Source organism: Callithrix jacchus, chromosome 8, assembly GCF_049354715.1.
Source record: "Callithrix jacchus isolate 240 chromosome 8, calJac240_pri, whole genome shotgun sequence".
In the NCBI taxonomy this organism is placed as follows: domain Eukaryota; kingdom Metazoa; phylum Chordata; class Mammalia; order Primates; family Cebidae; genus Callithrix; species Callithrix jacchus.
In genome coordinates this window covers 17,718,884-17,733,270 of record NC_133509.1, presented here as the reverse complement: position 1 = coordinate 17,733,270, position 14,387 = coordinate 17,718,884, and the positions used below count along the sequence as shown (strand labels likewise).

General features: G+C 35.3%; 1 protein-coding gene across 4 annotated transcripts in view; it reads left to right on the top strand.

The window, feature by feature from the left end:
- The window catches only part of UACA (uveal autoantigen with coiled-coil domains and ankyrin repeats), a 96,785-nt gene that overhangs the window by 74,144 nt on the left and 8,254 nt on the right, over positions 1–14,387 (top strand). For all 4 annotated transcript variants that reach the window (XM_078333512.1, XM_002753290.7, XM_078333513.1 and 1 more), the window contains 7 exons: positions 2,456–2,524; positions 3,896–4,003; positions 4,977–5,009; positions 5,538–5,636; positions 8,217–8,253; positions 9,129–9,181; positions 11,176–13,914. In XM_078333512.1, coding sequence (XP_078189638.1) covers positions 2,456–2,524; positions 3,896–4,003; positions 4,977–5,009; positions 5,538–5,636; positions 8,217–8,253; positions 9,129–9,181; positions 11,176–13,914 — 3,138 coding nt within the window. The remainder of the gene's footprint in view (positions 1–2,455; positions 2,525–3,895; positions 4,004–4,976; positions 5,010–5,537; positions 5,637–8,216; positions 8,254–9,128; positions 9,182–11,175; positions 13,915–14,387) is intronic.

Genomic DNA, 14,387 nt, shown 5'->3' with positions numbered 1-14,387 from the left:
AATCTATTTGTGTTAAGTGGGGTGGTTTACAGCACTGTGGCTCAGAAGCTAGTGTAGGCAGCTTTCCTCTCCTGCTGGCTGTTCCCTTCCAGGCTTTCAGCTTTTCTCTAAGTACTTGCAAACCCTGAAGAGAAAGTAATCAGGTACTTTGAGCAATTCTGATCATCCTGTGTCATTTTTCTACCTCTCACCTGAATCTGGAAGTTACATGAAAAATTTTTGTTACTTTATTTTAAGTTCTGGGATACATGTGCTGAATGTGCAGGTTTGTTACATAGATATACATGTACTATGGTGGTTTGTGCACCTATCATGAAAGTTACATTAAAGCTTGTTTTGCTCTTCAATCCATCTGAATTAATATGTTCATGCATGGGTCATGTCTGTTGATACTTTCCTACCTGGAGCATCTCTTCCAACCTTCTCCTCTGTGCCTCATATAACCTAAGTGTGGGTAGAGTGAAAAAAATGTACACTACTATGTCTGTACTAGCTGTCTCACACAGAACCAGAGAAAAATGATTTTTCAAATATATAGATATTTAAAAAGAAGTATTGACTATTAATATGGGAACAGTACTGTGCTCAATGCTCTAGGAAATATTAAAGCGATACAAGGAGTTAATATTCTACTAGGAACAGAATGACACTGCTCCTAATTATTGTATTTCCAGCATTTATTGAATAAAGTTGTTAAAAATATGCAGAAAATAGGATTTCTAAGGCACATGTAATCTCTTTTATCAAGTATAGTTGCAAATGTAAGACTCACTCAATTGTTTGTTCCACAGATAGCTGTTGAACACGTACAACATGGCAACTGCTGTTCTAAGTGCTGGGGATATTGTAGTGTACAAAGTCTCTGCCCTTAGGGAACTCCCAGCTTAGTGAGAGATGAAAAATAAGCAAAGGAATATTTAGTATCACAGCAGATGCTATGAAGAAAAACAAAAGACAATTAAAGGATGAAGAAGGAGTAGGTGGAGGTTTGTGGGAGAAGCCTCACAGACCGAGGGAAGGGCAGGTGCCCAGCCCCTGATGAGGGAGCAGGTTAGACATGTCCACGGGGCGGGAGCAGGTTTGACATGTCCATGGGGCAGCAGCAGACAAGTGTGACAGGAGCGATGTGCCCATCGCGGAGGGAGCAGAAGAGACTGCTAAAGTAACAAAGTACTAGATTAAGGAGGGCTTTATATGTTAAGGACTTTGGATATGTATCCACCAATAACTACCAGATGGCAGAAGGCAGGGTATGTGTACCCCAATCAGTGGTGCATGTGATCACGCCACTGCTAAGTGGAACCAGAGGTGCAAGAGAGGTTCTTGTAGTTTGCTCATAACAAGACTTGTCAGGAAGGTGGATCTTTAATTAAGGATGGGGTTGATAAGAGTATGTCTGAGCTTATATACTCAGAATATAGTGGAGGCAGTAGGTGAGGATTCTGAAGTGAAGGCCGGGAATGGAAGTGGTATGGTCAGGTGAGCTGCGAGAAGATGTCAGATTCCACTTGAAGAACAGCCCTTTGGTAGAAGGAATGAGGCTAGATACGTAGGGCCAAACTGTGGATATAGGATATTTTTATATGAGACTTGTTCCTCTAATTCTAGGTCCAGACTCACTCGAATGATAGTTTAAAAACATGATCAAGCAAAACTAAGCAAATAATATAAAACATGAAAAAATTAGCTTGAAGAATTGAAGTAGTAGGTTTTTTTTTTTTTAATAATCAGAAAGGAAGAAAGAAATAGCTTTCTACATTAGTTATTAGAGAGATATTTAAAGATCATTTGTGGGTTTTTTTTAAAAGGGGAATTATTTGTTCTCGTTTAATAATCATGTTGTGTTTTTGTTAAAGCAAATCTCTAAGCTGGAATAAAGTTGCAAAGCAGTAAGTTACAAAAACAGACCATATACCCAACCAAGTTGTTTAGAGACCTTTTTATATAGCTTGGGTTAGAAGACTATCTCTTCCTTACCATACCTCTTGATATTTTAATTAGGCGGTGCTCAGAGAAGTAAATAATTTCTGTATTGTCTTTCAAAATCAATAGACTTCCCCTTCCTCTTTTTTTTTTTTTAAAAATTGAGTTCTTTTAGGAGTAGTTGGCAATGCAGTGCTTTATAGCCCAACTTTTGTTATGCATTTATTACAAATTCTCCTTTTTAAAATTTTATGATTTTAGTTAAAATAAATCCTTAGTAATAAATATTTTAAAATTTGTTACTATTTAGTATTTTTAAGTAAATTATGCTTGATTTGTTTAAAACATAGCCTTAAAGGTGCATTCCATTTTGGGGTTTTAAATAGAAATACTGCCACCTTGTGTTTTGTGCAGCAAAATTTAAGGTTGGATAAACTGAAAATCACTAATTGGGTATATTGCCAATTGAGGAAAATACACTTTTCTGTGTTCTCACACTTGCTGTCCTGTGTTTCCTTATGTTTTACCAAAGCGAAATTTGGCACACATGCAAGGTGAAGTAAATGTGAAGTCGTATCAGAGGGAACATCAAAATATTCAGGTAAAAAGAAAAAAATATGGTATCTTCCTTTAAAAAGTATTCCAGTATTTGTAGTGGGATTGAGAGAGAAGAGAGGAAGCAAGAGAGTGGGTGAAATGAGTGGAGCAAAAAAAAGGGAAGCTTGTTAAAATTGTTTGTGATTCTCTTTTTTTTTTCCCTAATCTCTCTTTTTTTTTTTGAGAAAGAGTCTCACTCCATCCCCCAGGCTGGAGTGCAATGCTGTGGTCTTGGCTCACTGTAACCTCCACCTCCCGGGACCCTGTGATTCTCCCATTTCACCCTCCCGAGTAGCTGGGACTATAGGCATGTGCCACCACACTCGGCTAGCTTTTGCATTTTTAGTAGAGACAGGGTTTTACTATGTTGGCAAAGCTGGTCTCAAACCCCTAACCTCCTGATCCACCCGCCTCAGCCTCACAGAGTGCTGGGATTACAGACATCAGCCACTGCACCCAGCTGATGCCTAATCTCTTCTTAAAGAATTGACTTTTGTTATCAATGTTTGGGTCTAGTATTATAAAATTAAATTATATAACATGGAGTATGGTGTAGGAAGTGTTGTTTTGATATATATTAGAAGAAGCAACTTTATATAACTATTTGATTTTAAATGTGTCTGTTTTGTGATATAAACCATACATTTGTGTTTATTTAGGAAAATTATATCAATAAAAATAATTAATGTAAATTAAATTTGAATCTTTTCTTAAAGTATTTTCTATTTTGATTAGAAAAATAATTTTGTTAAACTACATAGTGCTTTTTACCTTTTATATTGGTCAAAGTTTTTAAAAAATATGCAGATTATTTTAGAGGAAGAACCCATAATTAGTTTATTTTATGACTGAAACACCATTAAATGATAAATTGAATAGCTGTTTTAAATATAATAAAGCAAAAGCGTTTTATTTGGGTTTTCTTAGTTCACTATGCAGTGTAAGAAAATGAACTGTGTCTTTAAATTGGAGCCTTTATCTTTTACCAGAACACTGAAAATGATGATCAGTTCATCAAAAGCATTAGAAGAGTCTCATAAACTTGGGAGGTCTTAAGCAAAAGTTAAAATGGCATATTCTTTTGCTCTTTACTATATCTAAGTGCTTTTTTTTCTTTATTGGAATGATGATGATTTTCCCTCTTGTAGTCTATACTCATATTTATTAGCTATCGTAGGATAGTAACTTTCTATTTTATTTTTGATCTATAGATTTTAAATCATTGGAGTATCATTGAAATTATTGTTATCTTTGTACTTAGTGTTTTACATATGTATGTACCTGTATGTGACAGTTAACCGCTTTTCAAAATTTCTTCTATAAGAATTTGCTCTTTTAAGATTGGCGTGGCACCTTGTTATCTTTATTATTTAAGGGTTTGGAGATTGAAAATGAAGATTTGAAAGAGAGGTTGAGAAAAATGCAGCAAGAACAAAGAATACTTTTGGATAAAGTCAATGGTTTACAGTTACAACTGAATGAGGTAAATAAATGTGCATAATAAAAAAAGATCAAAAAATTGTCTTACTACATCATCAGTAGCAAATTGTGAATGATTGTGTTAAAGAGGGTAAAATTAGGTTATTGCAGTTCAGAGGAGTTTAAATCTTATTGAAGACAAGGCTTTTTACATGAAATTTTAAATTTAAAGTGGCATAAGCTAACAGGTAGGGACAGTGTAAAGAATGTTCAGGGAAGTGGAGAGAGATCATTGTGGGCTGCTGTCTTAGGGGGGCACTTCCTGTGGGAGATGATACTTCTGTTGAATTTTGAAGGGAGTAAGAGGGAATCAGAGGGCATGCCAGAGAGCATTGTGATGAGCAAAATCACAGAAGCAGTGATCTGTACTATATTCCTTGTTGTATAAAAATTGAAAATACAAGAAATATTCGTAAATCATTCTTTTTAGAGGGAAAGTAGAACATATATGAAATCTAGTGTATCAGTTCACTTGTTAAATATACATTTTATTAGGTACAGGACATCACAGGTGAAATCTTTCGTGATATTTACATTTCAGAAGTAAGAAGTTAATGCATGATTGGTACAGCTGTGTCCTTGTGATTCTAATTTTCTGTATCACTTTAATATCTTGCTATCTGTGTTAGATTTTCCTAAAATTGAACGTATGCAAAAGCAAAAGGCTGAACTAGAGTTAGGGCCATGGGATTGGAGAGGAAAGAGTAGACTGAAGATATGAGGAGGAAGAACAAGTAGAACTTGGTGGTGGTTGATAGGTTCTCAAGAGAATTGAAAGTGCTTCTGAACCTGGATAGTGAGAAGAATGAATGACAACTCATGCAATAGAATTGGTAGAACATAATTTTCTTCTCATATCCTTAGCCCCAATCTTAAAGACATGTGCCAATCTTTTATTTGAAAGATCTTTGCCAAGTTCATGCCTTTTAAAATAAGCTTTTAAGAATTAAAATATTTTGTGTTCTTTTTAAATTTAGGAAGTTATGGTTGCTGATGATCTGGAAAGTGAGGTAGGATGACATTTTATTTTAAAGCTATAGAAAATGTGTTATGAATTGAAGATGATTCGTAGTAAAGGTTTAAGTCCTGAATTGAGATAGAGACCACGATTCTATTTGTGGTTTATTATTTAAAGGGAAATTGAAAATCTATACATGACTAAAAAAGGATGTTTTGAATATAGTGGCATAGATTATTGTAGGCATTTTGTTGTTATTGCCTCTGAAAATCTTACCTTCTATAAAACTTGTCCTGAAAAGAATGTAAATTTCTAAATATAAGGAAAATGTCTGAAAACATTAAGATTGAAAACAAATACCAGAGATTTGAATTTTTCATGATTTTGTTTATAGATATTTTATGTTTCATTACTGTATTTGTAGAAATTATCAGCTCTACTAGTAGTTAAAATTCACCAAGTTGGAGAATTCATTAACTCCAGTCCTCAATGTAATTCCAATTCATGTTTTCTAAAACACATATTTAACCCAATTTCAACCACAGGGTGATTTTACCCTATTTACTCTGTTTCATTTCAGAGAGAAAAGCTGAAGTCCCTTTTGGCAGCTAAAGAAAAGCAACATGAAGAAAGCTTAAGAACCATTGAGGCTCTGAAAAATAGATTTAAATATTTTGAGGTATAGAAAGGTTAAATTATTTCCTATAATTCACAATGGGTAATGGTAAGGGGCTTGGCATCAGACTTGAATTTGATTTATAAATCTCTTATTTATAGTGTGACCTTGGGCCACTTATTTAAAAGTCTTTGAACTTGTTACCTCTTTGGTAAAATTGGGGTGATTGTCTCTTTTTCCACATTGTTATAAAGGTTAAGTGAGATCGTTTAAATTGACTAGCATGTAATTGACATTTAGTTTCATTCCAGTTTCTCTTCATTGTCCATCCTTACCTTTTTGAAACATCATATTTTCACCTGTAAATTTGCAGTGAGTATAATGATAAGCATTCATATAAATGAATAATGATATGTCTAGGATTATCTCAGACAGGATTTGTCACTGGGCATCACTGAAGGTGGCTGATTCAGCATGAATCTTTTCTCTTTATTGGTGAATACAGCCCAAAAGTACACTAAAAAAGTGTCTTAGTCCATTTGTGCTGCTCTAACAGAATACAGAAAATTTATGAAGAACAAATTTATTTCTCACAGTTCTGGAGGTTGGAAAGTCCAAGATGAAGGCTCTGGCATTCATGTCTGGTGAGGGCCTTCTTGCTGCATTCTCACCTGGCAGAAGGTGAAAGGCAAAAAGGGGCCTAAGTGAAGACCTCATGACTTAAGCACTTTGCAAAAGGCCCCACCTGTTAATACCAGCACAGTGGGAATTAAGTTTCAACACATTTTGGCAGACATTCAGGCCATAGCAAAAATAATGTTTTCTTTGTAAGTAAAAAACTATGTGTGCATTATGAAAAATTATGTAAGACATGTTGTATGGGTCTCACAGACATAATGTTGCATGGAAGAAATCAGACACACAGAATACCTACTGCACAGTTCTATTTTTATGAAGTTCAAAAGCAGATACAACTAATCTGTCATATTAGATATTAGAATAGAGACCACCCTTTGGTGAGGGGTTGGTTACTGAGTAAGGTTGCATGTGAAGAAACTTCTGGGGTCCTGGAAATGTTCTATATCTTAATCTGGGTTGTGTCTAATTACAAAAGATATGTATGTGCAAAAATTCATTGTATTGTACACATTTAATATGTGTACATATTTATGTGGCTGAATTTTCAAGATTATTCAGAAACATGGTTTTATAACACAAAGAATGATGTAGCTATAGTGGCTTCTATCTTTTTCACATTTGAAGACTCTTTTTTAGGTTAATTTTGGTGATTGCTAATATTTTAGTAGCACTGACCATGTACTTTGCATTCTTGACATACATCATAAAACAAATCAACTCTATGTGACAAGTTTTATTGTTACCTGACTTCATAGGTAAGGAAGCTGAGGCACAGAGAGGTTTACCTATGAGGATTTCACAAATTAAGTGGCAGAGTCAGGACTTGCATCTGGCTCCTTTATGCCTTCAACTACATTGCTAGTTTTAATTACACTTAGAATTACTTGAATGAGAAAATTTAGGAGTATATACAAGGCCTTTTAAGTATTTATCAAAGTTTGACACCTATAATTTGGGTACTATTTATGTACATACTTCTTTTAGGAGCTAGACTTACTGCATGTCTTAAGTGTAAGATGTAGGCGTGGTGCAGTGTCTCACTCCTGTACTCCCTGCCACCATGCCCAGCTAATTTTTTTGTGTTTTTAATAGAGATGGGGTTTCACTATGTTGGCCAGGCTGGTCTTGAACTCCTGACTTCAGGTGATCCATCTTCCTCAGCCTCCCAAAGTGCTGGAATTACAGGCGTGAGCTACCATGCCCAGCTTGTTTTTGTTTTTTTTGTAGAGACAGGGTCTTGCCATGTTGCCTGGGCTGGTGTTGAACACCTGGGCTCAAGTGATCTGTCCTTGTCAGCCTTCCAAAGTGCTGGGATTATAGGTATGAACCACACTGTGCCTGGCCTATTCTTTCTCTTGAAGTGTAATATTTTAATTTGCTTATTAGATTCTTTGTATTTGACTTACTTAGGGAAAGGAGCAACCCAGTATATTTTGATTCACTGTATCTAGAGTTTCTCTATTATTTCCTAACTAATGGATTGATGGATTTATTACTATGTGTAGGTCTCTCTGCCTCAGTTTTATTTCCTGCTCTTTCTCCTTTTACTTTCAAAGTACTTGGTATTTTATAAACTCTGAAAGAAGGAATTATGTTGATATTTCATTGTCAATGAGGTAGCGTTTCCGCTTCCTACAGTGGTAAAGTAAAATGAGTTATTGATGTGAATGTGGCCACTTCCTTTTGAGGTAAAGCAGTAGCAAAGCTGTTTCAGTTCATTTAGGGCTTACTTTTTTTCTTTTGAGCAATAAAGTTTTTCCTTAAAACATTTGGCTGCTTTTATTAAAATACTTAGTGAAGTACTTTATTCCCAACTGATCTCTCTAAGTGTCGCTAGTGCTGTGTCTTTTTGTGGGTTTGAGTAGAATAATGCTCAGGAGAAACAAGGAATGTCAAAAATGTGGTTTTAATGACTGCATCATTTAGAGCTAAAACAGATACAGAATTTAACAAAATGAGGCAGTATTCCCTCTAAAATGTTTTAATTTATGCTTCTGATTTCAGAGTGATCATTTAGGATCAGGAAGTCATTTCAGTAACCGTAAGTATGAGTATGGATTATCATTATAATTCAGCTAGTTCAAGCAATGAAGAATGTTTATTCATATTTTTTTAACTGTAAAAAATATTCCTGCTGTTAAACTTCAACACATGGAACTAGGAAGATGTTAAGATGACTACTGTAACCTCTAACGTATATTCTGATAATTACTGAGGCTCTGATTCTCCTTAGATACCTGTATTTTAAAATTGTATATTGTATGAATTAACAAATTTGCCTTGTTGATTAGCAGACATAGACATTCATCTTGTGATATTTGGGGCTCATTTTTTATGGAAAGAACATAAACATAGTTTTCTAATTTGAAGAAATCAGTCTCAATCCAGGTAGCCATTAAAAAATTACATGTTCAGTAAACAATTATGAATTAGTTTTAGACTATGCACAATCTTTTTTATTCTGCAATGTTAAACAATTTCTCTAGAAAATCTATATTTGTTTATTTCCTAGTGACCATTAAACTGTCCTCTTGTACAACAGTAATATTTATGCTATAAATTTGAAAGAATATCACTTTTGTTTTGATCGATTCTAACATACATGTTTTATTATCATGTAGCCTAGTTTAACGGTCTTAGATGTTTATGAAATCTAACTTAGTGATTCTGCTGAGACAGAGCATAGAAAAAAATAAGAAAAAAAACCTTAGTATCTATTGTTCAGTAGACTGTAGGTACCTCTCTTATGTTTATAGAAATACAGGGAATATGGGTATTTTAGAATGAGGATTCTTTTACGTTGTACCTTCTGCTTCTCTTTTATTTGAATAATACAGGAAATAACATCATATTGATGCTTAGCCTACTTCCATATGGATATTTAAGTTAAATTGTCATTTATTTGCATTTACTTAGGAAAAGAAGATATGCTTCTTAAACAGGGTCAGATATATATGGCAGACTCACAGGTAATAAGTTTCTTTATTTAAAACAACATTTAAAGAAAATTTTTGTGCCTTTATAGAAAGAGGAGAAAGGAGCATTGTATATATTAAGCATATATTCATAAAGTGAGGTTTTCATTATCAAAAAAAATTGGCTCTGCTTTCTTGAGTTTAATAAAAACAGATATTGCTGTTTCTGGTGCCCTCTAGAGTGTTTTTGATGATAGTGGTTATAGTAAGAGATTAGAATTACAGTTTCATTGCATTTGATAGTAAGCTTCTGTTCATTAACAGTGATCAGTTAACTCTTCATATTTACCCTTATAAGGGAAGATAGATATGAATAATTCAAAAGTAATTTGTTTTGGAGTAGAAATATATTTTCCATTACAACTAAATATATTATGTTTTGGAAATTTACCTTGAAATACAGAAAACTTCCAGGAGGTAGAGTGTAGTATGGTTTTCTTACCCGCTTTTCTGCTCCTCACTTCACATTTCATTAGATACAGGGTTTGCCTTTCTAGCACTTTCTGTGGACTGCAGAACTGGTAAATATCTGGGCTTTTAAAGGCATTTCTTACATATCTTCATTTGTAGGCAGAGTGAGTTAGCCTCAGATCTCTTTAAGATGGAAAAATCTAAGATTCTAAATTAGGAGAGTGGTATTAGCTTGACCAGTAATTAAAAAGATTTGATAAATATTTGATTATGGTAAAACAAGTGTGGAAGTTGTGAAGCTATGTAAGTAATTCTTCATAAATTATAGTAGTCTTAGTTTAAAGATAGTTGATAAGTTGAAAGACAATTTAGAAGCAGACGGAGGCTGGGAAATTATTCCATGTTGTCAGTTTTTTTTTCCTCTTGATCTAGGGGAGAGGCAGTTCAGATTTAACTAACAGTGAATCTGTAAGGGTCTGTAGCACTCTCGGTCCTTGCCTCCTAAGAGGCAAGGATTTGGCTGAAGGGAAGAAGTAGGTTTAAGGCAGAAGGAGAGACCAAGGGAAGTTTTAGGGCAGGAGTGAGTTTATTAAAAAGTGTTAGAGCAGGAACAAAAACAAGCAAAGTACACTTGAAAGAAGGCCAAGTGGGCGGCTTGAGAGATCCCAGTGCCCAGTTCAGCCCTTAGCTTGGAATTTTTATACACTGGCTTGGTTTGGGGGTTTGCATTTCTCCTCCCTTGATTCTTCTCTTGGGGCAGCCTATCTGCATGCATAGTGGCCTGCCAGCACTTAGGAGGGGCCACATGTGTAGTGCCTTTACTAAGGTTGTGCACATGCTCTCTAGGGACTGTTTTCCTTGTCCAGTCAAATGCCCCCAGAAGAAGGTCATACATCCACCATTTTACCTCTTAGTGTACGGCTTGAGCCAGCTCATCCAGCTCCTGAGATCTTATTGGAAAGCTGCTGGTCACCAGCTCCAGGTGTTTTCTCTCTATTGGGAGACTCTTCTGGTTCTGGCTGTGACCAGTCATTCTCTTGACAACTTTAATAACTAGCTGGGTTTATTTTGGTGGTATTTTTATAATTTAAAGAATATTTTGTTGGAATTAACAGCAAAGGTATGCAGAAGGAAAAAATCTTATTAGAACTTAATCTATAATGCTCTGAAATTATCTGCAAATTTAAAATTATAGTACTTGTTTTTATTGAATGATACAATGGTTTTCTACAGAATTTGAAGTTCTAAGCACATTATGTGCCATAAAACAAATAATAAATGTATTTTGATAAAGTTGATGGTTTTCATATATGACCATGGTCATTTTTCCTTTGTTCTGCCTGGAATAGACTTAAGTGAACAGAACTCTCAATATGTTGTGACTATATTAAGGAAATTATATCCAGAACTGTTTTTCTTACCACAGAAATTAACATTTGATATTTTTTCATCGTACTACCCAATCTGAAAACCTTTGACTCCCGATGATCTTCCAACTTTCTATAAGTTGGTGAAAAAGTATAGTAAATGTCTCATTTAGGCTTTTGTGATTGATGTCTTTTTTTTTTTCTTTTTAGTGTACTTCCCCAGGTATACCAGCTCATATGCAAAGCAGGTCTATGTTAAGACCTCTGGAGCTATCTTTATCCAGTCCAACATCATACTCTGAAAATGAACTTTTAAAGAAAGAGTTAGACACAATGCGAACTTTTTGTGAGTCAGCAAAACAAGATCGACTGAAGCTCCAAAATGAACTGGCACACAAAGTGGCAGAATGCAAAGCGTTAGCATTAGAATGTGAAAGGGTCAAGGAGGATTCAGATGAACAGATAAAGCAATTAGAAGATGCATTAAAAGATGTACAGAAGAGGATGTATGAATCAGAAGGTAAAGTTAAACAAATGCAGACCCATTTTCTTGCCCTTAAAGAACACTTAACGAGCGAAGCAGCTACAGGGAATCACAGACTAACGGAGGAACTGAAGGATCAGTTGAAAGACATGAAAGCAAAATACGAAGGTGCTTCAGCAGAAGTGGGGAAATTAAGAAACCAAATTAAACAAAATGAGATGATAGTAGAAGAGTTTAAGAGGGATGAAGGCAAGCTGATAGAAGAAAATAAGCGATTGCAGAAGGAACTTAGTATGTGTGAAATGGAGCGAGAGAAGAAAGGGAGAAAGGTCACAGAGATGGAAGACCAGGCAAAAGAATTGTTAGCTAAGTTGGCCCTTTCCATTCCAGCTGAAAAATTTGAAAACATGAAGAGCTCATTATCAAATGAAGTGAATGAGAAAGCAAAAAAATTAGTAGAAATGGAAAGAGAACATGAAAAATCACTTAGTGAAATTAGACAGTTAAAGAGAGAACTTGAGAATGTTAAGGCTAAGCTTGCTCAGCACGTCAAACTGGAGGAACACGAACAGGTTAAGAGCAGATTAGAGCAGAAATCAGGAGAACTTGGGAAGAAGATCACTGACTTAACATTGAAAAATCAGACACTACAAAAGGAAATAGAAAAAGTTTATCTGGATAATAAGCTCCTTAAGGAGCAAGCACATAACTTAACAATTGAAATGAAAAATCATTATATTCCTTTAAAAGTAAGTGAAGATCTGAAAAAGTCACATAATGCAATTATTGATGATCTTAATACAAAGCTTTTAGATGTAACACAAAAATATACAGAAAAGAAATTGGAAATGGAGAAATTGCTACTGGAAAATGACAGCTTAAGTAAGAATGTGAGCCGCCTAGAAACTGTGTTTGTACCTCCTGAGAAACATGAAAAAGAGGTAACAGCTCTGAAATCCAATGTTGTTGAACTTAAGAAACAGCTGTCTGAACTTAAGAAAAAATGTGGTGAAGACCAGGAGAAGGTACATGCTCTCATGTCTGAAAACACTAACTTGAAGAAGATGATGAATAATCAGTATGTGCCAGTTAAAACCCATGAAGAAATTAAAACAACACTGAATAACACGTTAGATAAAACTAACAGAGAATTATTAGATATGAAGAAAAAATATGAAGTTATAAATCAGGAATTTATAAAACTAAAAGATAAGAATGAAATATTAAAAAGAAACCTGGAAAACACTCAGAACCAAATAAAAGCTGAGTACATCAGCCTGGCAGAGCACGAGGCAAAGATGAGCTCACTAAGTCAGAGCATGAGAAAGGTGCAGGATAGTAATGCTGAAATCCTGGCCAACTACAGAAAAGGCCAAGAAGAGATTGTGACACTGCATGCCGAAATTAAAGCCCAGAAGAAGGAGCTCGACACAATACAAGAATGCATTAAGGTAAAATATGCCCCCATTGTCAGTTTTGAGGAGTGTGAGAGAAAATTTAAAGCAACAGAGAAAGAACTAAAAGACCAGCTATCGGAGCAGACACAGAAGTATAGCGTCAGTGAAGAAGCAGCCAAGAAAAACAAGCAAGAGAATGACAAGTTAAAGAAGGAGATTTTTACCCTTCAGAAAGATTTGAGGGATAAGACGGTTCTCATTGAGAAGTCTCATGACATGGAAAGAGCATTAAGCAGAAAAACAGAAGAGCTAAACAAACAGTTAAAAGACTTGTCACAGAAATACACAGAAGTAAAGAATGTGAAAGAGAAGCTAGCAGAAGAAAATGCCAGACAGGCTTCTGAGATACTTGCAGTGCAAAGTCTTTTGCAAAAACAACATGTTCCATTGGAACAGGTTGAGGCTCTGAAAAAATCTCTTAATGGCACAATTGAGAATCTAAAGGAAGAACTGAAGAACATGCAAAGGTGTTATGAGAAAGAGCAGCAGACAGTGACCAAACTGCATCAGTTGTTGGAGAATCAGAAGAACTCTTCTGTACCCCTGGCAGAGCATTTGCAGATTAAAGAAGCATTTGAGAAAGAAGTTGGAATCATAAAAGCTAGCTTGAGAGAAAAGGAAGAAGAAAGCCGAAACAAAATGGAAGAAGTCTCCAAACTTCAGTGTGAGGTTCAGAATACTAAACAAGCATTAAAACAGTTAGAGACTAGAGAGGTAGTTGATTTGTCTAAATATAAAGCAACAAAAAGCGATTTGGAGACACAGATTTCCAGCTTAAATGAAAAATTGGCCAATCTGAATAGAAAGTATGAGGAAGTATGTGAGGAAGTTTTGCATGCCAAAAAGAAGGAAATATCTGCAAAAGATGAGAAGGAATTACTACATTTCAGCATTGAACAAGAAATCAAGGATCAGAAGGAACGATGTGATAAGTCCTTAACAACAATCACAGAGTTACAAAGAAGGATACAAGAATCTGCTAAACAAATAGAAGCAAAAGATAATAAGGTAGGCACAAAGTAGTCTGTCTGCATGGCTATGTGTTGGAAACCCCAGAGCAGCACTAGCAGAGTCGAAGGAGAATAGGACTCTACCACAGAATCTCACAGGGAAGTATACACAGGTATTAACAAAGTGACCATTAGACACACCCTTTCCAGTTTGGCAACTTGTGTGCAAAAATTCTGAATTGAAAAAAAAAGTGAAGTAACATAAACAAAAATCAAAAGCATTTTTACTTCTGTTTCTTTAGCTGTTCTAGCCAAGAATTGAGGAACAATGGGGAGACTTAAGGCTCATACATGGAGAGTCAAAAGCCAGTGGGTTTGTGGCGTATGAAAGGTGGGGAAGGGGCTGGTGGGGAATCTCTCTTTCTGGGCTGTAAGAAACCAAGCACTCTGGGGAGCATCCAGAGTTAATCTTGGCACTTACTCATCATAGTAAACTGAGCCCTCCAATTTATTTTATGTTCTGTTGCTCAT